Genomic DNA, 22,818 nt, shown 5'->3' on the forward strand with positions numbered 1-22,818 from the left:
AAAATGATGACATTATAGTATCTTTTGGAGCTATTAGTTCTTTCCTCAGTCAGGAAAAAAAGGATGGAGTGGAAAGTTGAAAAGTAACAGCAGGTCACTAAAACCTCAGGATGAGAGTGACACACCAGTAGTTTGGATGAGTGTAGACAAAGATGGAGGGAGAGGCATCAGAGACCACAGGAGGTGAGAGATGTTACCTTGGTAAGAACTGGTGCAGTTTCAGTGCAGAGATAAGGGCAGAGTGAGGAGCAAAGACGAATTATGGGGAAGACAAATGAATAGTGCTAAGAACTGGGACTGCAGGGGAAGATGGGGGTGGGGGGGGGGTGCAGAAAGAGGTGTTGGGGGTTGTAGGGGAATGAAGATGTTAAAACAAGGTGTAGGGGAAAAAAAAGAGTGTGGTGGCTGAAGGGGGGGAGGAGGGGGGGGGGGCGAGGATGTATTGGAGGGTAAGATCCCATCTCCAGAGTTCAAGGAAACTAGTATTGGATGGGAGGATCCAGATAAGCTGTGTGGTGTAGCAGGCATTGAGGTCCATTGAGTCATTCTGTAGAGCATGTAGGGGGTATGCCCAAGGACAGTTCCTCTATGCCCATTTACGTGCCCAGCCACTTGTGGTCAGCTCTGTGTAAAATGGTTTGCATTGGATGCAAATTAGTTGATATACAACATATGTGATTTCACAAGTTGCTCTGCTTTTGATTCTGTATGGCTGGGTGCAAGGGCAACTTTTGTAGAGGGGTGATTGCAGGAGTAGAAACCTGAGGGTAGGGATAATGTTTTGGGAATGTCATATTGTTTGACTAGAATATTTAAGGAGGTTAGGAGAGCAATGTAAGGCGACAGTAGATGATTTGGAGAGCATTTGAGGGAGAGAGGATTCATTTCAGGACTTGACTTGAAAAAGTCATTGCCTGGATGGGATAAAGTGTTGTAGCAGTCAAGTCCTGAATGGTATTGGGTGTCAGAGACCAGCGTCTATGTTTTTTGGAACTGAGGACTGATTTAGTCACATGGGGAAAGGAGGATACTAAAAGCTTTTGTGGTGCCATTCCGGTGAACACTACACTGGCTAAATAACTGTACCTACTTACATCAACATTAAAAACAATGCTACCCATTGTGTGTGCACATCAGTACACATGCTACAGGCAAATGTAGCTGAATAATGCTTTTGTCAGGTGCCTGACAGGGTGCACTACTACTTGCTACAGAGCTTCACTCTGCCACTCACCCTCTTACACACACATCAGTGTAGTTCTGCAATAACATACTATCTTGAACTGTGATGAGTTATATTTATTTATTAAATCAAATTCCCAAATAGATATTATATGATAGCCGATGTACTATTGAGCTCTATATTGTAGCTTCTTGTGACTGTTTACAACACCAATTTATAAAAGTGTGAAATAGCGACATCAGTGTTCTCATTTTTCTTAATGAGCTTCAGATTGTTGTGTGTGTTTTCACTAACTTTAATTCTCTATTGAAGCATAAATACATTTATGTCTACAAATTAAAGTTGGCTATTTATTTTGTAATTTTTTGTTCTCTAACTGATAAATTCTCATTTGTGCAGAAAGCAGCAGTAGCAGCAGTGATGATGCAGCATCATCACAACAGAGAAAGTCTTCTATGACGTCTTCTACATTTAGTGAAGTTTCATCATCATTTGTAACAACTGGACCATTACCTGAATCTCTGAGTGCCCATGTTGGCGAAACATTTTTGAGCCCACAATATGCAAGGGGACGATACCTCCTTTCTGGTTATTACACACCTTCCAGCATCCTTACTGTGAGTATTATTAAAGAAAAATTTGTTTCTCTCTCTCCTTCCCCCCTCCTTTCTGTCTCCTCCTTCCTCCTCCTCCTCCCCCACCCCCTCCCCCTCCACCTCCACCTCCACCTCCACCTCCACCTCTCTCCCCAATTTACCCTCCCTCCACCCTCTTCCACTCCCTCCCCCTGCCCCACTACCCCCTCCCTCTGCCCCACTACCCCCTCCCCCTGCCCCACTACCCCCTCCCCCTGCCCCACTACCCCCTCCCCCTGCCCCACTACCCCCTCCCCCTGCCCCACTACCCCCTCCCCCTGCCCCACTACCCCCTCCCCCTGCCCCACTACCCCCTCTCTCTGCCCCACTACCCCCTCCCTCTGCCCCACTACCCCCCTCCCCCTGCCCCACTACCCCATTCCCCCTCTCCCTCTCCTTCCCCCATTCCCGCTCCCTCCCCCTCTCCCTCCCCCTCCCCCTCCCCCTCTCCCTCCCCTCTCCCTCCCCTCTCCCTCCCCTCTCCCTCCCCTCTCCCTCCCCTCTCCCCACCCCCTCCACTCCCCCTCTGCCTCCCCCTCTCCCTCCCCCTCTCCCTCCCCCTCTCCCTCCCCCTCTCCCTCCCCCTCTCCCTCCCCCTCTCCCTCCCCCTCTCCCTCCCCCTCTCCCTCCCCCTCTCCCTCCCCCTCTCCCTCCCCCTCTCCCTCCCCCTCTCCCTCCCCCTCTCCCTCCCCCTCTCCCTCCCCCTCTCCCTCCCCCTCCCCCTCTCCCTCCCCCTCCCCCTCCCCCTCTCCCTCCCCCTCTCCCTCCCCCTCCCCCTCCCCCTCTCCCTCCCCCTCTCCCTCCCCCTCCCCCTCCCCCTCTCCCTCCCCCTCTCCCTCCCCCTCTCCCTCTCCCTCCCCCTCTCCCTCTCCCTCCCCCTCTCTCTCCCCATCTCCCTCCCCCACTCTCTCCCCCACTCTCTCCCCCACTCTCTCCCCCACTTCCTCCCCCACTCTCTCCCCCACTTCCTCCCCCACTCTCTCCCCCACTCTCTCCCCCCACTCCCTCCCCCACTCTCTCCCCCACTCCCTCCCCCACTCTCTCCCCCACTCCCTCCCCCAATCCCTTCCCCTCTCCCTCCCCCACTACCTCTCTCTCCCCCACTACCTCTCTCTCCCCCACTACCTCTCTCTCCCCCACTACCTCTCTCTCCCCCACTACCTCTCTCTCCCCCACTACCTCTCTCTCCCCCACTACCTCTCTCTCCCCCACTACCTCTCTCTCCCCCACTACCTCTCTCCCCCCCACTACCTCTCTCCCCCCCACTACCTCTCCCTCCCCCACTCCATCTCCCTCCCCCAGTCCCTCCCCCACTCCCTCTCTCCCCCCCTCCCCCCTTCCCCCTACCCACTACCCCACTCCCTCTCCCTTCCCTACTCCCACCCCACCCCCTCTCCCTCTCCTCTGCCTAAAATTCTTAGATTTATGCACTAATGTTAATATTTATGTACACTATTAATCTGTTGCAATTTAGCAAAAACAGTGTGGAGGACCTTGCAGAACTTCAATAGATAGGGAAAGTCAGATCTACAAGAAAATGCCTCATTAGAATGTGTTGTAGGGAAAAGAGTGGAAGAGAATATTTCTCTCTTACACACACACACACACACACACACACACACACACACACACACACACACACACATAGTTAAACCCATTTCCTTCCATACTCTTTGCCAAGGCTCACCTAATGTTGTGTTGTCAATGGTCAAATATAAAAAAAGAAAATGGACTGTAGACAGGATGGAGCAATAGAGAGAGGCTCAGTGCTGTAGTGACATTATTCATGTATGTCACAACATATTTAGGTAACCACCATTTACAAATATACAATAGAAATAAAGGAAGAATTGGCGTGGAATGACAACAATATGAAAAGAATAGATTGCTATTCAACACATAGAGGAGATGAACAAAATGATAAAGACAGCTCGATATTATTCAGCTATCGGACCAAGTCTTCATCAAACAGGAAAAAACAAAACACACATTCATGCAAGCACAGGTCACATACAGGCAGCACTTGCAACTTCAGTGATTCTCATCCCTAGGTACTATGACCCAACTGAAACGTTGTACGAAATGAGCAGTAATCTTTGCTGGGGTGGGAAGAATATTCCCACAGATCACCTTTTCTGAATGCTATCTCTCCTCCTGCTCACCCCATGCCTCTGCTGTACTCCCCTGTCCCCTAATCAACCCCTACCAACCCCAGCTAAGACTGCTGCACACTTCAGATGCATTTGCTGCCAGGCTTTAGTGCCCAGAGAAGATAGTTGCCATGTGTGTGTGAGTTGTGCTTCTGTAAATTTGTGTGTGTTTCATTTTATTCTATATCTAACCAAGGACTTAGTCCAGGAGTCGAAAAATATCTAGCACTCTTTATCATTGTGTCTGTCTGCCAGTCGACACTTCCTTTATGTGGTGAGCCCACTTGCGGTATCAGGAACTAGAATAGTCCCACAGGTATTTCTTGCCTGTCATAAGAGGTGATTAAAAGGAGTCTTATACTTAGTGAAGCTTTTACATTGATGACTTGGCCATTATTGGACACTCATCAGTTTTAGCTCATTTCATAATTTTTCTGTCGACCTTTTTGGCATGATTACTTATAGTCCCCTTTTAGGGTTTGACCTCCATTTTTTTTAATTTCACAGAATTGTGGGCTGTCTGGGGCAGGGCACCTCACAAGGTGCACGATCTATCCACTATGCACTGTGATCTCCTGCACTACTCTTAGAGTGGATTTTTGTTCACACTGGAAATCCAGTTTGGTAGACTGTCTGTCTTGGGGTGTGGGAGCGGGCGGGAGGGGGGTGGGTGGGGGTGAGGGAGGTGTCATGTAACCACATGGTTGTAGCCACCTGAAAATGCAGGGATCACCCTACTGATGCCCGAGTTGTAAATAGGTGCTTGTCCAATCTGTGGCTCTGGGACTCTGGACAACAGCTACTACGCCATGTAGCATTTGTTGTGATGGGGTGAAGACTGTGGTGACCTTTGATTGGAGTGAGGGGTATTAGGGTGGACAACCCACTATTAACAGATCAAACTCACTCATACCGGTGGCCATGCCAACGTGGCCATCTCAGCAAACAGAAACCAAGATTTTAGTTCAGGGCATGTACAGTTTGCAGGGTTCTTGCTATGCTCCAGAACCAACAAAGAATCTTTTGCAACAAAAAAGTCGCTGTTTTCACTGTTTTCCATTGAAAATATTGAGGATCAGTTTGGAGATGTTGCTACAATAGTAAAGATGGGAAATGATCTTTGTTGATCAAAACACTGATTGCTAACCAACTGCAGGCCCTTCAGGCCTGTGACAAGCTTGGAGATCTGCCAGTTACCATCTCTCCTCATAACAAACTCAACAACATTCAAGGTGTCATATTCCATTGGGATATAATGCTACAAGATAATGAAGAACAGTATGCTAACCTAGAGCACCATGGAGTCTGTTTTGTTCATTGCATCCTGAGAGGACCTTAGGATAATAGGGTGGACTCTAGAGCCTTCATCAGAAATGTTTTATCTGAGAAAGTTAAGGTGTGATGACAAGTGCTGTTTTCCTCCTCCTATGAAATGTTTTTTTTGGTGCCAGATGTTTGGACACATGTACTCCTGCTGTACTAATGAGGCTGCTTGTGAGGAGTGTGGCAGGACTACTCATGGGGGCAGCCCTTGCGAACAATCCCCTACTTGTGTAAACTGTCCAGAACACAACACTCATCCTGTTTGGTGACATGCTCAGTTTTCAAGGAGGAGAAAAAATTCAGGAATATGAAACACTTGACAGACTATCATATCAAGATGCTAAGAAAAAAGTTTAAAGAACTTCACTCGATTGATGTAATGTCCAACTTTGTGAACATTGTGTCAAAATTCACACCTACCATGATGACAAGGTCTCAAACAGCCACTCTTGCCCTAGCCACATGTCAGTTTCTGTTTTTCAGTCAGGAAGAGGAAACACCAGCTCCCTCGATCCCCACACCCACAACACCAGTGGTCTCGTCTCCCTCTGGCATCATCAGGGAAGAGGACACCTGTCAAGATACCCCCACTCCCAGGACAAAACAGAACAACACTCTACCACCATCCAGATGACAGAGCTATAGGCTGTGAGTCCTAGAAGAAAAATGGTCCTTCCTCATCGCAAAAGTCAAGACAGGAAAATCCTCACAGGACCCAAAACCTTACAGGGACAAGAAGGATAAATTGAAAGTTAAATCAAATTTTACTGCTCCTCTTGACCCAGCTCCCATCTCCGCTGAGGTCGAGCATATGAATATCAGTGAAGAACCGCACATTCAGGTGGAGCATGACTCAGCAGCAAAATATCCATAATCCGTACATCTATTCCTCTTTGCTGCTTTCTCATCCCAATCTTATTTCTTTATGGAACTGTAATGGCTACCATTGCCACTTGGCTGCAGTCCATCAAATAATGATTAATTATTCTACAGGTGACACGGCACTTCATGAGGCACAGTTCTCAGAAAACCAACTTCCAGCTAGTAAAATTTACAAATTGTATTGTATAAATCATATTAATGATGAGAGGTCTGCTTGCTCATTGGATCTGACACTTTCAGTGAGCAGGTGGCAGTGGCCATTTTGTTAGGAGCTGTGGCTGTTTGTGTCTGTCAGTTAGGCTGACAGTGCATAATGTCGATCTACCCCCAGACAGATCTATATCGTATCATGAGCTCCTGGAGCTAGTGGATCACCTGCCTCCACCCCTCCCCCTATTGGGGATTTCAGTGCCCACAGGCCTCTGTGGGGCAGCCAAAAAATAGAGCAGTTAATTTCAGAATTGGCAGTCCGCTTTTTTAACACTGGCTGTGCAAAACATTTCAGTACGGCCTGTGGAACATATTCAGCCATAGATATTGCAGTTTGCAGCCCAAGCATCTCACCTTAATCCAGTGATCCATCCGTGGTGACCTCTGAGACAATGATAACTTTCCTATCACTCTTTCTTGACCCATCAACCAATGGAACATACACCATGTTGGTCATTTTGCAATGCCAACTGACAAGTTTTCAGCTACAAAGCAACTGTGGAAACCAGCCAAAAGAAGGATATCGGAGGAGTGGTATAAGGTGCTAGTGACATGATTATACATACTGAGGAAGCAACAATACACCTTGTTTTTCAAATTCTTGATGGATGCTGGTGCCATGGTGGTCTGAAGAAGTAGCTGCAGCTATTGGAGAACATCACAGGGCATTTCAATAACACAAGTGCCATTCCTCTATGGAACATTTAATAGCATTCAAGAGACTTTGATCAAAGGCATAGTTTTAAAATGAAGAAGAGAAAGCAGGAGTTTTGGAAACAATGTGTACCATCTATGGGGACGCACACCCCTTCGTCTCAAGTATGAACTCCACTTCATATTTGGCCATCCTAATTTTCTGAACCAGGTACACCTAGTGGAGTGAAACTCACTCTCCTGTCATGCACAAGGCTTTGCATCATACAGTGTACTATTTTGTGAATGGGAGTTCCACAGTGTGATTGTAGAGTGTTGAGACAGCCTCTGGACATGGTAAAATGTATAATCAGACAGTTAACACCTAGACAACGAGAGGATAAAATACATCCTCAAGTTTTTCAGTTGTATTTGACAGATGGAAGTTACCTTATTCCTATCCTGAAATGGGGAAAGATTCTCAAATTTTGAGTAAGTATCAACCAGTCTCTCTAACTAATGGGTTGTAGAAATTATTCGAAAGACTGGTCAATTGATGATTGTATATCACAATTTCAAAGTGACTCTCAGAGATTCTGATGAAACAAAGTCCAATTGATTCATCTGGAAACTACAGAGCCCAACACTCACCAACACCCAATTGGTGTTCTTTGACCTACAAAAGATGTACCACCTGGCAGTGTCACATCCTGTCTACACTGAGTGGGGCTTCTGGGGCTCTGTACCCATTTTTCCCAAAGTTTCCTTCCTATACCTGTTTTTTCTGGAATCCCCTGTCCCTCTGACGAATGTGGGTCTATATAGAATCAACCCTCAGTAACCAGTACTTACAGTACTTACTGGGTTCCCTCAAGATTTGCTTTTGAGCATAAACCACTTTGCCATCACAGTTAATGGTATAGTGACTACAGGGGGGGGGGGGGGGCGATGATTTTATGGTTACTATATGTGGATGACTTGTGTTTGTTTGTGTACAACTCTCCACCATTGCACACCACAGAGTGCCAATTTCGGGTGCCCATACAGAAAATACATAATTGGACCCTGAATCATGAATATCAATTTTCTCCCACAAAAACTTGCATCATGCACTTTTTTCGACTCAGAACTGTGTGTCCATTCCATGAACTTTACCTCAGTAACCGGTTACTTGAAGTTGTTGAAAGTTTCAAATTTTTAGGTCTTTTATTTAACAGTTAGTTAACAAGCTATAGGGAGAGACGGGTCATATACAATATGTACAACAACCAAGAGGGAATAATAAGAGTGGACGATCAAGAACGAAGTGCTCGTATTAAGAAGGGTGTAAGACAAGGCTGTAGCCTTTTGCCCCTACTCTTCAATCTGTACATCGAGGAAGCAATGGTGGAAATAAAAGAAAGGTTCAGGAGTGGAATTAAAATGAAAGGTGAAAGGATATCAATGATACGATTCGCTGATGACATTGCTATCCTGAGTGCAAGTGAAGAAGAATTAAATGATCTGCTGAACGGAATGAACAGTCTAATGAGTACACAGTATGGTTTGAGAGTAAATCGGAGAAAGATGAAGGTAATGAGAAGTAGTAGAAATGAGAACAGCGAGAAACTTAACATCAGGATTGATGGTCACGAAGTCAATGAAGTTAAGGAATTCTGCTACCTAGGCAGTAAAATAACCAATGACGGACGGAGCAAGGAGGACATCAAAAGCAGACTCGCTATGGCAAAAAAGGCATTTCTGGCCAAGAGAAGTCTACTAATATCAAATACCGGCCTTAATTTGAGGAAGAAATTTCTGAGGATGTACGTCTGGAGTACAGCATTGTATGGTAGTGAAACATGGACTGTGGGAAAACCGGAACAGAAGAGAATCGAAGCATTTGAGATGTGGTGCTATAGACGAATGTTGAAAATTAGGTGGACTGATAAGGTAAGGAATGAGGAGGCTCTACGCAGAATCGGAGAGGAAAGGAATATGTGGAAAACACTGATAAGGAGAAGGGACAGGATGATAGGACATCTGCTAAGACATGAGGGAATAACTTCCATGGTACTAGAGGGAGCTGTAGAGGGCAAAAACTGTAGAGGAAGACAGAGATTGGAATACGTCAAGTAAATAGTTGAGGACGCAGGTTGCAAGTGCTACTCTGAGATGAAGAGGTTAGCACAGGGAAGGAATTCGTGGCGGGCCGCATCAAACCAGTCAGTAGACTGATGACAAAAAAAAAGTTAATATGGTTACCACATGTATGCCAGTTCAAGGCAAATTGTCTGAGAACGCTTAATACCCTCAGATTTCTCAACAGCATCTCCTGGAGCACAGACTGCAAATTTTTTCTGCGATTTTGTAAAGCCTGCCTTTACTGTGACTGGACTCTGGATATGTTGTCTACAAGTTGGCAGCACCCTCTGTAATGAGCTTGTTAGTCCCGGTCCATCACAATGGTGTGTGGTTGGCAGCTGAAGTCTTCCATACAAGTCCCATAGACAGTCTTTTGGTGGAAGTTGGTGTTCCATCACTGAGGATTAGACACCAGGAAATATTGCTGAGCTATGTGATCGTAATCTGTCAGATGGCTATCCATCCATGATACTTGACCCTATTTCAAAACCAACATATGAGGCTGTTTATCAGTCATCCAAAAATAGGTGGACCGGCTGGAATATAAGTGGAGGCTCTATTTGAGGACATCTGACTGCCTCTACTTGTCTGTGTCTCTCTCTTGACATCCCCCATGATATGTACCCAGTCCTGTGATTTGGATGGACCTCTTTTGTGGCCACCAGAAAAATGCTGATCCCAACATTCTGTGATTCCTGTTCTGTTCACTTCCCCCATGAGTGCTCAAATTTGACATACATCTTCACGAATGGATCAAAAGACAATGACAGGGTTGGTTTTGCTTTTGCACACAGTTGGAGGCATGAGAAGTATTCTCTTCCAGGTAGTGACCATATCACCAGCTCTGCAGTACATTAAAACTCTTGCCATTAAAGGACTTCCTGGTTCGTAGTGACTCCATCAGCTACTTACAAGACGTACCTCACTGCTTACCCAAAAACCTTTTGGTTGCCAACATCTAAGACCTGTTAGTTGGTCTCAGTAGTTTTGGAGTAATAGTAAAATTCGTCTAGATGCAGCCACGTGGATGTTCCAGGAAATGAACTCAGTGAGAAATTAGCTAAAGAAGCATCCTCAGGAGACAAACTTGAACATGGAGTACTTCTCTCCAGAACTCTCGTAAAGAAGCCATTATACTGTGCTGACTGCATATTAGCTGCATCAGACTTAGCCACATGCTCCTTTTGTGTCATGAGAACACGCCCCCCCCCCCCCCTCCCCTACCCATTTCAGCTGTGGTAGTCATCTCATGATTGCTCATGTTCTCAAAGTGTGTGCCATGCTGGCTTATCTGATACAAAAAATCAATGTGTCTACTTCATTACCTCAGATATTTGTAGACGAAAGGTTAGCAGCCACCGAAATCCTACATTTTTTGAGGTAAAGTGGTATTTGTAACAAACTTAAATGCTTCTCCAAGTTCGTTGTCAGGGTTAGTTGTGGGGGGAATACGTTTTACTGTCGCGTGTGTCCTGAATGGCCCCAGGCTACTTTCTCCCTTCACACTTTTCATGCATTTTAAAACTTTTATGTATGCATTTTATTAATCTAACTGTTTAAGCTAATTAGTTCTAATCTATACAGTATGCTTTTCTCGCCCAATTTTAGTTTCTCACCCCACTTTATTTGTACTGACTGTGATAAGCCTCCTTGGTGTATCTTTCAGCAACTATCGACAGTTTTTAATCACCTGGGTTTTACCTCAGTTTTAACTATTTGGCTGAAGCTACTATCAGGTACATTTCCATCCACAATAACATGGTTACAGACCCAGGAGCTGATTTTCTCATTTCATACCTTTTTATGTCATTTTCCAGTAAATTGAGGGACTGATAACAAAACATGACTATGATGGTATGATGGCCATCATCATCAGTGTGGTGAGTAGCAACAGATGCTTTTCATATTATTGATATTCAATAGAAAGAAAGGACACACCGCTACTCACCTAAAAATATTACAAGAATTATGAACAGATTTGATTTCTCATTTACAGTTTACATAGCTAGGGTAAAACTCAGTTAACGAATCCAGCTATAATAGGCCCAGCAAGACAGTAGTGGGTAAAATATGTACTTTGGAACATGGAACAAGCCTCGGAAAGAACAGAAATAATGGAAGACAATTCTGCAATTTCCAAGGACTAAGTTTGTTACATTGAACATACAGACACTGTCAGAAAAGGCGGAAGAAGTAGTGGACTTGATGAACAGGAAGAGATTGTATATTCTAGGGTTGTCAGAAACCAGGTGGAAGAGTAAAGGAAGTAGGGAATTGAAGAGTGAATGTAGGCTGTACTGGAGGTGGTGGGTATGAGGAAGAAGGAAGACATGGAGTGTCACTAGTTAGGAAAGCAGGTTAAGGGAATAAGTGACAATATGGTGATGGTCAGGATGAAAGTGAAAGGAAAGAATTTGGGAATTCTGAAGTGTATGCACTACAAGTTGGATGTTCTATTAAAGAAGAGGAGGACTTTGAATTTAAATGCAGATACAAGTGAACAGAAGATCATGGTAATGGGATATCAGAATGCACATGTGGGAAAGAAAAGAGAAGGTTGTGAGGAGTGGTGCTGAAGGACAAACAAGAAAGGACATGAATGACCACAGTTTGTTTGTGGTAATTCATGCAGCCAGACAGATTGTTAGTTGCATTACCCACATACAATGTGGTACAGTGGTTATAGCTAACTTTTTAGATTACATTGCTGCTTTCACAAATGGCTCTGCCTTTGATGAGGTAGGAGATGCCTGTGAGAGAACTGGAATAGGTGGTAGTAGGAGGATGTATGGGACAAGTTTTGCATTTAGATTTATTGCTGGGATATCCATCATGAGCAAGGGGTAGGGAGAAGGTGTGGGGTAGGAGCAGACATGAATTTTGTGTAGGTTGATTGGGTGGCAGGAGTTCATTGTGGGAAGGGTGAGGAGGATTGTTAGGAGGATATTTCTTATCTCAGGCCACAATTAAAGGTAGACAAAACAAAGGCAGATAATGTGATTCAGTTGCTCATCATGGGTGGTACTGATGCTTCTTTTGAGCCGGATAGTGGTTAATTGGTGGATGTTAGGTGACTGAATAGATCATTCTTTCTAAATGTTCATGAATCATGTAATTGAGGTCAGACTTGGGAACCAGCACAATTTTCACTTAGTTGAATGTAAGTAGCCACCAAGAAACCACATCCAGGCTGGCAGGCAGGCCAGCTTTCGTTGTTAATCCACCAGATCGATTCGATCCAAAGCCGGCATGCCTTTCCGAATCCCAGAAGTAGCATGTAACACATGTGGCTACCTGGGCAAGTGCAATCATAGTTATACATAATCTGTACGATGCCATCGATGTAAGTGCAATGTAGTGGGAGAAAACGTATTGCTATACCAGGTGTACCAGTATGAAATGAGCGTTAAGATACAAATGTGTCGATAGGGAACATTTGTTGTGAACAAGCCTTAATTTTTTTTTGTGTGTGGTTGGTATGACATCTGTCAAAGATATTTAGTATACATAAAGTCATTGAACAAATAACATCATATGTTTTCATGTGTTAACAATGTCGAATTTTGTACCAGAAAGTGATGATTTGCAGAAAGCATTAATTTTTTGTTTTCATTTGAAAAAAAAAAAAAAAGTGCTGCAGAGTCACATCGAATGCTTGTCAAGGCATATGGTGATCATGCTCTATCAGAAGCAACATGCAAAAGATGGTTTCAATGGTTCAGAAATAATGATTTTGATGTAAGAAATAAAGAACGTGGAAGACCGCCAAAAAAGTTCGAAGACGCCAAATTGCAAGCAATATTGGATGAAAATGATACTTTGAGTCAGAAGCAAATGGCAGCAATGCTAAACGTTGCACAACAAACAATTTCTGACCGTTTGAAAGCTATGGGAAAGATCCAGAAGTGTGGAAAATGAGTGCCACATGAATTGAATGAAAGACAGATGGAAAACCGAAAAACCATTTGTCAAATTTTGCTTCAGAGACATGAAAGAAAATCGATTTTGCATCGAATTATTACTGGCGATGGAAAATGGATTTATTTTAAGAATCCTAAACGGGAAAAGTCATGGGTTAATCTGGGACAACCATCAACATCAACTGCAAAACCAGATCGATTTGGCGAGAAGACAATGCTCTGTGTTTGGTGGGATCAGAAAGGTGTGGTGTATCATGAGCTTCTAAAACCCGGTGAAACTGTGAATACTAATCGCTACAGACAACAAATGATCAATTTGAACTATGCATTGATTGGAAAAAGACCAGACTGCGCCAGAAGACATGGCAAAGTAATTTTTTTACCCGACAATGTTCCTGCACACAAAGCAAAACTGGTTCAGGGGACAATCAAAACACTTGACTGGGAGCTGCTACCCCATCCGCTGTATTCACCAGATTTGGCCCCTTCCGATTAACATTTGTTTTCATCAATGGGACAAGCATTGGCTGAGGAACACTTCGATTCCTACGAAGAAGTCGAAAATTGAGTGTCTGATTGGTTAGCTTCAAAAGACGAACATTTCTATTGGTGCGTGGTGTCCAAAAATTGCCAGAAAGGTGGTCAAAATGTATAGAAAGCAATGGTCAGTACTTTGAATGAAATGTTTTTACTATTCAATTCAAAATTAGTGTTTAATTTTCACAAAAAAAGCACTCATTTCATACCGGTACACCTGGTATATAATTTTGAGCCAATAAGTATGTAAATGGATTTTTTACTGATTGTTCAGGTGATTAAATACTGAAATAATAGTGGCTCATAATCCTGATTATAATTCAGAACAAAGGAGCAGATTTTAGTTTGGGATAAAATATTCCTCATGGATAGAAACAGAGCTAAAGTAGATTTGAAGTACTGTATGTGTATGAGGTTTCTGAATGGCTGGTGTATAAAACCGAATGGGCCCTAAATAAGGTACAGCCATTCCTCAGCATGTTACCATATCTGTTGACACACAGAAAGATGTTACTAACACCATCAGCTTCATTAGTGAGCAATTTTATAGTTGTTTAATTTTTTTGCTCGATTAATGGTGTGAACATTTTCTCCACAGGTATAATCCTCTTGGTATTGTCCATATACAAAAACTCAGCCCTTCGTCACATGTCTGCTCATCTTCTTCACTATACACTTTCCTACTGTGCATGTTTCTCATGCAACACACAGTTATTTCAAAAGGGCTACGATAGCATATTGACAGCTTGCAGTCTAAGCTGTGTTTACAAATATTTTTCAGTACAAACATTTTCATTACTTTCAGTTAAATTCTTCTGGGCTGTTGACTGAATTGTCAATATATAAAATTGCTGAAATTTCGGCCAGTATTGCAAATAGCCTTTCTCAGAGTTTTATGCGGAGCTAACTGCTGACTGAGAGAGACTCTGGATCTTATATAATAGTGGAGGAAGCTTTTTACATATTTTGATAGGGTACTTAAGGATATGAGGATGGGTGTTATGCATTCTTTATAGCTCTTTACATTATTCTTTGCCATTGGTGAATAAAGACGTGCTTGAATTGGTGTTTACACTATTTCTTGCCACTGGTGGAAATATGCGAATTACAAACAGATGGATGGTGTAGCTATGTGTTCCTCTCTCACCAGTTGCAGCAGACATCTTCATGGAGGTATTTAAAGAAACAGCTCTCCACTCCGCACCTTTATGCCTTGATTACTGGCTCTGATTGTTGATGATACATTTATCATCTGACCACGTGGAGAGGAAGAAATACAGAAGTTCACCAACCTCTCGATCAAGAGCATAGTAAAATACAGTTTACTATGGAGATTGAAAAGAATGGTGAGCTGTCTTTTCTCGATGTGAAAGTTTACTAAAAGCCTGATGGTAAACTTGGCTACAGAGTATGCAGAAAAGCCACCAGCAGCGGCAGGTACCCCCATGCAGAAGAAGTCCGCTCTTCACACTTTAACCAGGAGGGCCTACAGGATCAGCGATAATGAACAACTGAAGGTGGAACTACAAAACCTCAGATCCATTTTTGGAGCCAATGATTATGGGAAGAATATAATAGATAAAACTGTGACAAAAGAGTATGAAGGCAATAGGGAAGAACACAAGGAAGCACAGAACATAACCCTGTTACTATATGTACAAGGGGTCACTGAATGTTTGGGCAAAATTCTCCGCCAAGTCAACTTCAAGCCAATCTTTTGGAGCAAGAACAAAGAGATGTTCTAGGCTCAACAAAAGATGTGGTAGACAAGCTAAACACTGAAGGAGTTTAAGAAATCAGTTGCAAATGTGGACTGGTGTATCTTGGCAAGATGGGGTGGCTGATCAGCACACAAACTGCAGAACATGAACGATATGTCTATCTGGGACAACGAACTAGGTCAGAGGTGGTGGAACACGAAGATGAGAGCGATAAAGCTGTGAAGCCCGCATACTGGTGAAACAGCCATTTGCATTTAGGAGGACTATTTGAGAGGTGATACAAGTAGCCAAGTGACCACCAACATAAATAGAGAGAATGGATATAGGCTTCTGGCGTCCTGGCAAAGCTACGGGAGGACACCGCGTGTCCAGCAACTCATATACACTCCTGGAAATGGAAAAAAGAACACATTGACACCGGTGTGTCAGACCCACCATACTTGCTCCGGACACTGCGAGAGGGCTGTACAAGCAATGATCACACGCACGGCACAGCGGACACACCAGGAACCGCGGTGTTGGCCGTCGAATGGCGCTAGCTGCGCAGCATTTGTGCACCGCCGCCGTCAGTGTCAGCCAGTTTGCCGTGGCATACGGAGCTCCATCGCAGTCTTTAACACTGGTAGCATGCCGCGACAGCGTGGACATGAACCGTATGTGCAGTTGACGGACTTTGAGCGAGGGCGTATAGTGGGCATGCGGGAGGCCGGGTGGACGTACCGCCGAATTGCTCAACACGTGGGGCGTGAGGTCTTCACAGTACATCGATGTTGTCGCCAGTGGTCGGCGGAAGGTGCACGTGCCCGTCGACCTGGGACCGGACCGCAGCGACGCACGGATGCACGCCAAGACCGTAGGATCCTACGCAGTGCCGTAGGGGACCGCACCGTCACTTCCCAGCAAATTAGGGACACTGTTGCTCCCGGGGTATCGGCGAGGACCATTCGCAACCGTCTCCATGAAGCTGGGCTACGGTCCCGCACACCGTTAGGCCATCTTCCGCTCACGCCCCAACATCGTGCAGCCCGCCTCCAGTGGTGTCGCGACAGGCGTGAATGGAGGGACGAATGGAGACGTGTCGTCTTCAGCGATGAGAGTCGCTTCTGCCTTGGTGCCAATGATGGTCGTATGCGTGTTTGGCGCCGTGCAGGTGAGCGCCACAATCAGGACTGCATACGACCGAGGCACACAGGGCCAACACCCGGCATCATGGTGTGGGGAGCGATCTCCTACACTGGCCGTACACCACTGGTGATCGTCGAGGGGACACTGAATAGTGCACGGTACATCCAAACCGTCATCGAACCCATCGTTCTACCATTCCTAGACCGGCAAGGGAACTTGCTGTTCCAACAGGACAATGCACGTCCGCATGTATCCCGTGCCACCCAACGTGCTCTAGAAGGTGTAAGTCAACTACCCTGGCCAGCAAGATCTCCGGATCTGTCCCCCATTGAGCATGTTTGGGACTGGATGAAGCGTCGTCTCACGCGGTCTGCACGTCCAGCACGAACGCTGGTCCAACTGAGGTGCCAGGTGGAAATGGCATGGCAAGCCGTTCCACAGGACTACATCCAGCATCTCTACGATCGTCTCCATTGGAGAATAGCAGCCTGCATTGCTGCGAAAGGTGGATATACACTGTACTAGTGCTGACATTGTGCATGCTCTGTTGCCTGTGTCTATGTGCCTGTGGTTCTGTCAGTGTGATCATGTGATGTATCTGACCCCAGGAATGTGTCAATAAAGTTTCCCCTTCCTGGGACAATGAAGTCACAGTGTTCTTATTTCAATTTCCAGGAGTGTAGGTACGCAGGATACTCCAGTTGTCGTACATACACAGAGCAGTCCATTATAGAGTTTCCTCTTCATAACACTAGAAATTTTTATACCCTGGATTATCCATTTAAGTTGATTAGTCATTTTGTTGCATGTGGTTCTAAGTGGAAAAGTTTCATTAAATATTTCAAGAAAGCTACTTAAAAATTGTTAAAGTTACTATTACTTGAAATACAGCTGTTTCTAAATGTAATTGAATTTTTTCACTGAAGTTCCTTTTCATATGGCTTTTGTTAAATGAAATTTCTTTCTTAATTTTTGATAGTACAATGAATAATGCAGAGTGGTCAGAGATTCCTGAATCTATGCAAAATTTACAAACATTTTCAAATACATAATTTGTTAGAATGTTATCTGATGTGTCGGCAGCTGGGCCAACACCTTGTAGATAGAGATGGCTGAAAATGCACGCTAGACTAACGCAGACGGGCGTGAAGTACTGGAACAGGCTACGTAATTAATGCTATGAAGAAAAGTACGTAGCTGGATTAATACTTATCTTTAATCAATCATTGTGGTACATCGCTCTTGACGATACACAGGAGACTTTAATTACAATCACTGTAAGGCTAATGGCGCCTTGCTAGTTCGTAGCCATTAATTTAGCTGAAGGCTATTCTGTCTCTCGGCTAATGAGAGAGAAAGGCTTCGTACATCTAGTCGCTAGCTAGGTCGTCCGTACAACTGGGGCGAGTGCTCGTCCGTATCACGAGACCTGCCTTGTGGTGGCGCTAGGTCTGCGATCACACAGTGGCGACACGCGGGTCCGACATGTACTAAATGGACCGCGGCCGATTTAATCTACCACCTAGCAAGTGTGGTGTCTGGCGGTGACACCACATTCCTCCCCCGCAAATCGGCGAACGGTCGTGAGATAAGGCTTCCGCCCGCCGTGGGGAGGACCCCATGTTGACGTATGCGATGAGGTGGGGAGCGTAACAACAGGCGAGGCTGTGCCACCTGCACCCGGCCATTCGGTCCGAGGGGAGCTAGGAAACGCCTGAAAACCTAGTCCAGGGTGCACGTCAACATGCGGTGTATGCGCCCGTAAAAAAACAGGAGGGGCCGAAGGGTCGACCTCCATTGCGTCGGGGTAGCCGACGCGCGATGACGTCATGTGGTCCGGAGCGGGCGGGAGTTCCATGGCGGAGGACAGCTGGTCACGGGAAGCGATCGGCGGCGCGTGACCCAGGGAGGCGCTTGGCGGCTGCAGCGAAGTGTCGAATGCGGGCGGCGCCGGCCGGAGTACCGGCGGCTGCGGCGGCGGCGGCGGCGGCTGCTGCGGCGTCGCGTCGCCATGGGGCTAAATGGAAGGCATCGTCGGTAACACCTGGGGATGAGGCGAGCCAGTAGATGGGTCCCCAGGGCGCTGACCGGACGGCACCGTCGCTGAAAGCAGACGGGGAGCGGCAGAACCCGTGCGACGACAGAGGCGCAGCTGATTGAGATGCCGACGCACCTCACCAGAGGCCCCCATAACCAAATACATCGCGCGGCCGAGGCAGCAAAGAATGCACCCTGCGAGCCAACGCCGTGAACCTCGATAGGTGCGATAAAATACAACGTCGCCTGGAGCAAAAGCAGGAGTCTGCCGCTGCAAAGGAACCTGATGCGGCGGATGCAGCAAAGACATCAAGGTGCGATGAGGACGACCATGGAGCAACTCAGCCGGCGAGCGACCATCTCGGGGCTGAGAGCGATACGAAGACATAAAGAGCAACAACGCATCCTCCCGAGAATGCGACTCTTTCAACTTTAACATCTGTGACTTGAAAGTCCGGACCAATCGTTCAGCGGCACCGTTTGACTGAGGCAAAAACGGCGCGGATGTCAGATGTTGAATACCATTGGCCTGGCAGAATGACTGAAATTCTGCGGACATGAACTGTGGGCCATTGTCGGAAACAATAGTCTGCGGAAGACCTTCAATGCAAAAGATAGCAGACAACGCTTGGATGGTGGCGGAGGACGTCGTGGAAGACATCCGGACAACAAAAGGAAAATTACTGAAGGCGTCGACCAGAACCAACCATCGAGCATTCCAGAATGGACCAGCAAAATCAATGTGCAAGCGTTGCCAAGGGGAAGTGGCTTTCGGCCATGCAAAGACTTTCCGCGGCGGTGCGGATTGTTGTTCGGCACACGCCATGCAAGAAGAACACATATTCGTAATCGCAGCATCGATTCCGAACCAAGTACAGTGCTGACGAGCAAGTTGTTTCGTTCGCACTATACCCCAATGTCCTTGGTGAAGAAGCCGTAAAACAGAGGACTGTAACGAACGTGGGACCACGACTCTGGACTGATCATTATCAGAACGCAACAACAAAACACCGCGTCGAACAAAAAGTCTCTCCTTGTGAGCAAAAAATCGGCGAACCAACGGATCCTCGATCCGAGACTTTGACAAAGGCCATTGCGTAGCAACAAAACGCAAAACAGTAGCAAGGACAGGGTCAGCAGCTGTGGCTGTAGCTACACGACGAAAATCAATCGGAAACGATTCGACCACTTCATCGGTTTCCGAATCAATGAACATGCAAGCAAGTTCGGAAGAATCGAATGCTTTATCCACAGCAACCGGCAAACGGGACAACGCATCGGCGTTTCCGTGCTTAGCAGTGGACCGATACAAGATATCGTAGCGGTACTGCGAGAGGAAAATAGACCAGCGAATGAATTTCTGCGCTGTACGTGGAGGTACAGGCTTGTTCGGATGAAAAAGCGATGTCAAAGGTATGTGGTCTGTGATGATGGTAAAATGACGACCATACAAGAAATCATGGAACTTAGTAACACCAAACACGAGAGCCAAAGCTTCTTTCTCTATCTGCGAGTAATTTCTTTGCGCAGACGAGAGCAATTTGGACGCAAAGGCAATAGGGCGATCATGGGAGCCAACTTTGTGCGCAAGCACAGCACCGATCCCGAAATCCGATGCATCTACCATCAACAAAAGGGGTTTTTGGGGATCGAAAGGCGTGAGGCAAGTATGAGAAAGCAACGCCGATTTCAACTGGTGAAAGGCGCGTTCGCATTCCGTCGTCCAGATGAACGGAACACCTTTACGGCGTAAGCGATGAAGCGGAGCTGAAATGGAAGAGGCATTGCGCATATATTTGTGATAATAGTTAATTTTACCCAACACACTCTGTAGCTGTTTCACATTGCGAGGGGAAGGTAAATCTTGTATGGCACGGAGGTGCTCTGGACTCGGATGTATGCCTTGGGCATTGATGACATGGCCCAGGTATGGTAAGTCACGAGCAAAAAACACACATTTGTCCTTCCTCAAGCGAAGACCATTTTGTCGCAAGACCTGAAATAACGTTCGTAGGTTCGCAAGATGATCTTCTTCTATCTGTCCGGAGATCACTATATCGTCCAGATAGTTTGCTGCAGTAGGGACCGACGCACAAATAGTTTGTAAATATTGCTGAAACAAGGCAGGGGCGGATGCACACCCGAACGGCAGTCTTTTGAACCTGTACAATCCAAGATGCGTGTTAACCACCAATACGCGCTGGGATTCGTCGTCCACAGGTATTTGCAAGTACGCATCGGCTAGATCCAACTTCGAAAAATATTTTCCCGGGCACAGTTTAGCAAAAAGATCTTCCGGGCGGGGCAAAGGAAAAGTAGCAGTCACTAGTTGTGGATTCACTGTGGCCTTGAAGTCCACGCAAAGTCTCAATTTTCTGGAAGGTTTTGGCAAAATTACTAAGGGTGAGGCCCAGAGAGAAGCTTGCACACGTTCAATTACACCCTGTGATTCTAGATCGTTTAATGTTCTTGCGACCTCATCACGCAATGCGTGGGGAACATTGCGCGCTCTGAAAAATTTCGGTTGCGCGTTTACTTTCAGTTCCAAATGTGCTTCATAGTTTTTAGCGCAACCTAAGCCCGGTGCAAAAATGTCTGCAAATTCGTCACATAAGCGAGAAACACTGTCTGAAGGCACAGTTTGATTCACTGTTAGGACCTGATTCACAATAGACATGTTAAACAACTGAAATAAATCTAAACCAAACAAGTTCACTGCCGTAGAAGAACGAAGAACGTAAAATGACACAAGTTTTGTTTGTCCCTTGTAAGTTGCAAGAAGGCTGCACTGTCCTAACACAGGAATGTTCTGTCCTGAATAACTTTTTAACTGAACATTTGCGGCACGCAACGGAGGTGCGCCCAGTTGTTTGTACGTGGCGTGATTGAGCAATGAAACTGCAGCTCCGGTATCGAGCTGGAATGGTATCACTTTGCCTTCAAAGTCTAAGTCCACAAAAAGTTTATTGTCCTGCTGACGACAAGAGCGACTGTTTTGTGCAATTTGAACAGACACTGGTACAGAATCACTTGCTAATTGACGTGATTTCCGGCGACGTCGACGCACAGTTTTTGTGGGACGAACACAGTCACTGTTAGAGAAAGTGGCACTGGACGAATCGGAATTAACTACATGAATGTCCATGGGCGAAGGTCCACGAGCCTGAGTGTCCTTGGGTCTATTCCGGCGTGAAGCAAAGGGCCTGGAATGATTGGGATTGTCTGATCGGAGCTTTTTCTGGCAAACACTTTGAACATGTCCTTTCCTATTGCAGAAAAAGCAAATAGCTTGGCGTGACGGGCAATGTTCACACGAATGTCTAGTAGCACACCGCGGGCATGATTTCACTGCAGTTGTGGGCTGGCGCGGCACACGTGGCTTAGAGCGTGGCGGCAGCTGCGTTTGTTTGCGCGATGGCAGTTGACCGGGCCGCGCAGCTCGCCTGGCGGGCCGGTTAATGTTACACACTGCTGGTGAAGTTTCAAAAGATTCCTGAGCACAGTCAAGTGTGTCTTGTCTATCCAATATGTCTATCACTTGTTGAAGGGAGGGATTAACTAGTTTCAAAATTTGCTCCCGTATGCGAACATCAGAAACGTTCTGTGCAATTGCATCACGTACCATTGTATCTGAATAAGAGAGACCACAGTCACAGTCAAAAGAACACTCCCTAGTAAGTCCTTGCAATGTTGCTACCCACTCCCTATTAGTTTGACCGGCCGTACGTTTTGTACGAAAAAACGTATACCGTTTTGCAACCACATTAACTGTTTCTTTGAAATAGGCATCTAAAGCAGACAAAATTTCGTCGTAGGACAGAGTTGCTACGTCGCGTCGGGAAAACAATTTCACTATCACACGGTAGGTGGACACACCGACACAAGAAAGCAAAAACGGCTGCCGCTCATTACCTTGAATTCTGTAGGCGGCGAGGTGGAAGGCAAACTGGCGGGACCATTCCTGCCAAGTCTCGTGGTTCGGGTCGTAGTGCCTAAAAGGCGGTGCAACTGCGAGTTGTGGCTGCGGTAGCGGTGAAACGGCGGCGGCCGCATCGGTTTGAATGGCACGTTGACCCTGGACGAGCTGTCCAAGGGCATCCAATAACGCCTGCGTCTGCTGATTCTGCAAGCGATAAAATTCGGACAGTACATCTGGAGAATGTGGCGAAGCCATGACACAAATAAATCAGAGCAAAGTAAAACATAAGATCCTTTGTAGACTCGTCGCCATGTGATGTGTCGGCAGCTGGGCCAACACCTTGTAGATAGAGATGGCTGAAAATGCATGCTAGACTAACGCAGACGGGCGTGAAGTACTGGAACAGGCCACGTAATTAA

General features: G+C 46.0%; 1 protein-coding gene across 1 annotated transcript in view; it reads left to right on the forward strand.

The window, feature by feature from the left end:
• LOC124775860 overlaps nt 1-22,818 on the forward strand; it is a 416,537-nt gene that overhangs the window by 65,557 nt on the left and 328,162 nt on the right. The window contains exon 6 of the mRNA XM_047250694.1: nt 1,583-1,800. Within this exon, the coding sequence (XP_047106650.1) occupies nt 1,583-1,800 (218 nt within the window). The remainder of the gene's footprint in view (nt 1-1,582; nt 1,801-22,818) is intronic.

This window comes from Schistocerca piceifrons, chromosome 2, assembly GCF_021461385.2.
Source record: "Schistocerca piceifrons isolate TAMUIC-IGC-003096 chromosome 2, iqSchPice1.1, whole genome shotgun sequence".
Lineage (NCBI taxonomy): Eukaryota > Metazoa > Arthropoda > Insecta > Orthoptera > Acrididae > Schistocerca > Schistocerca piceifrons.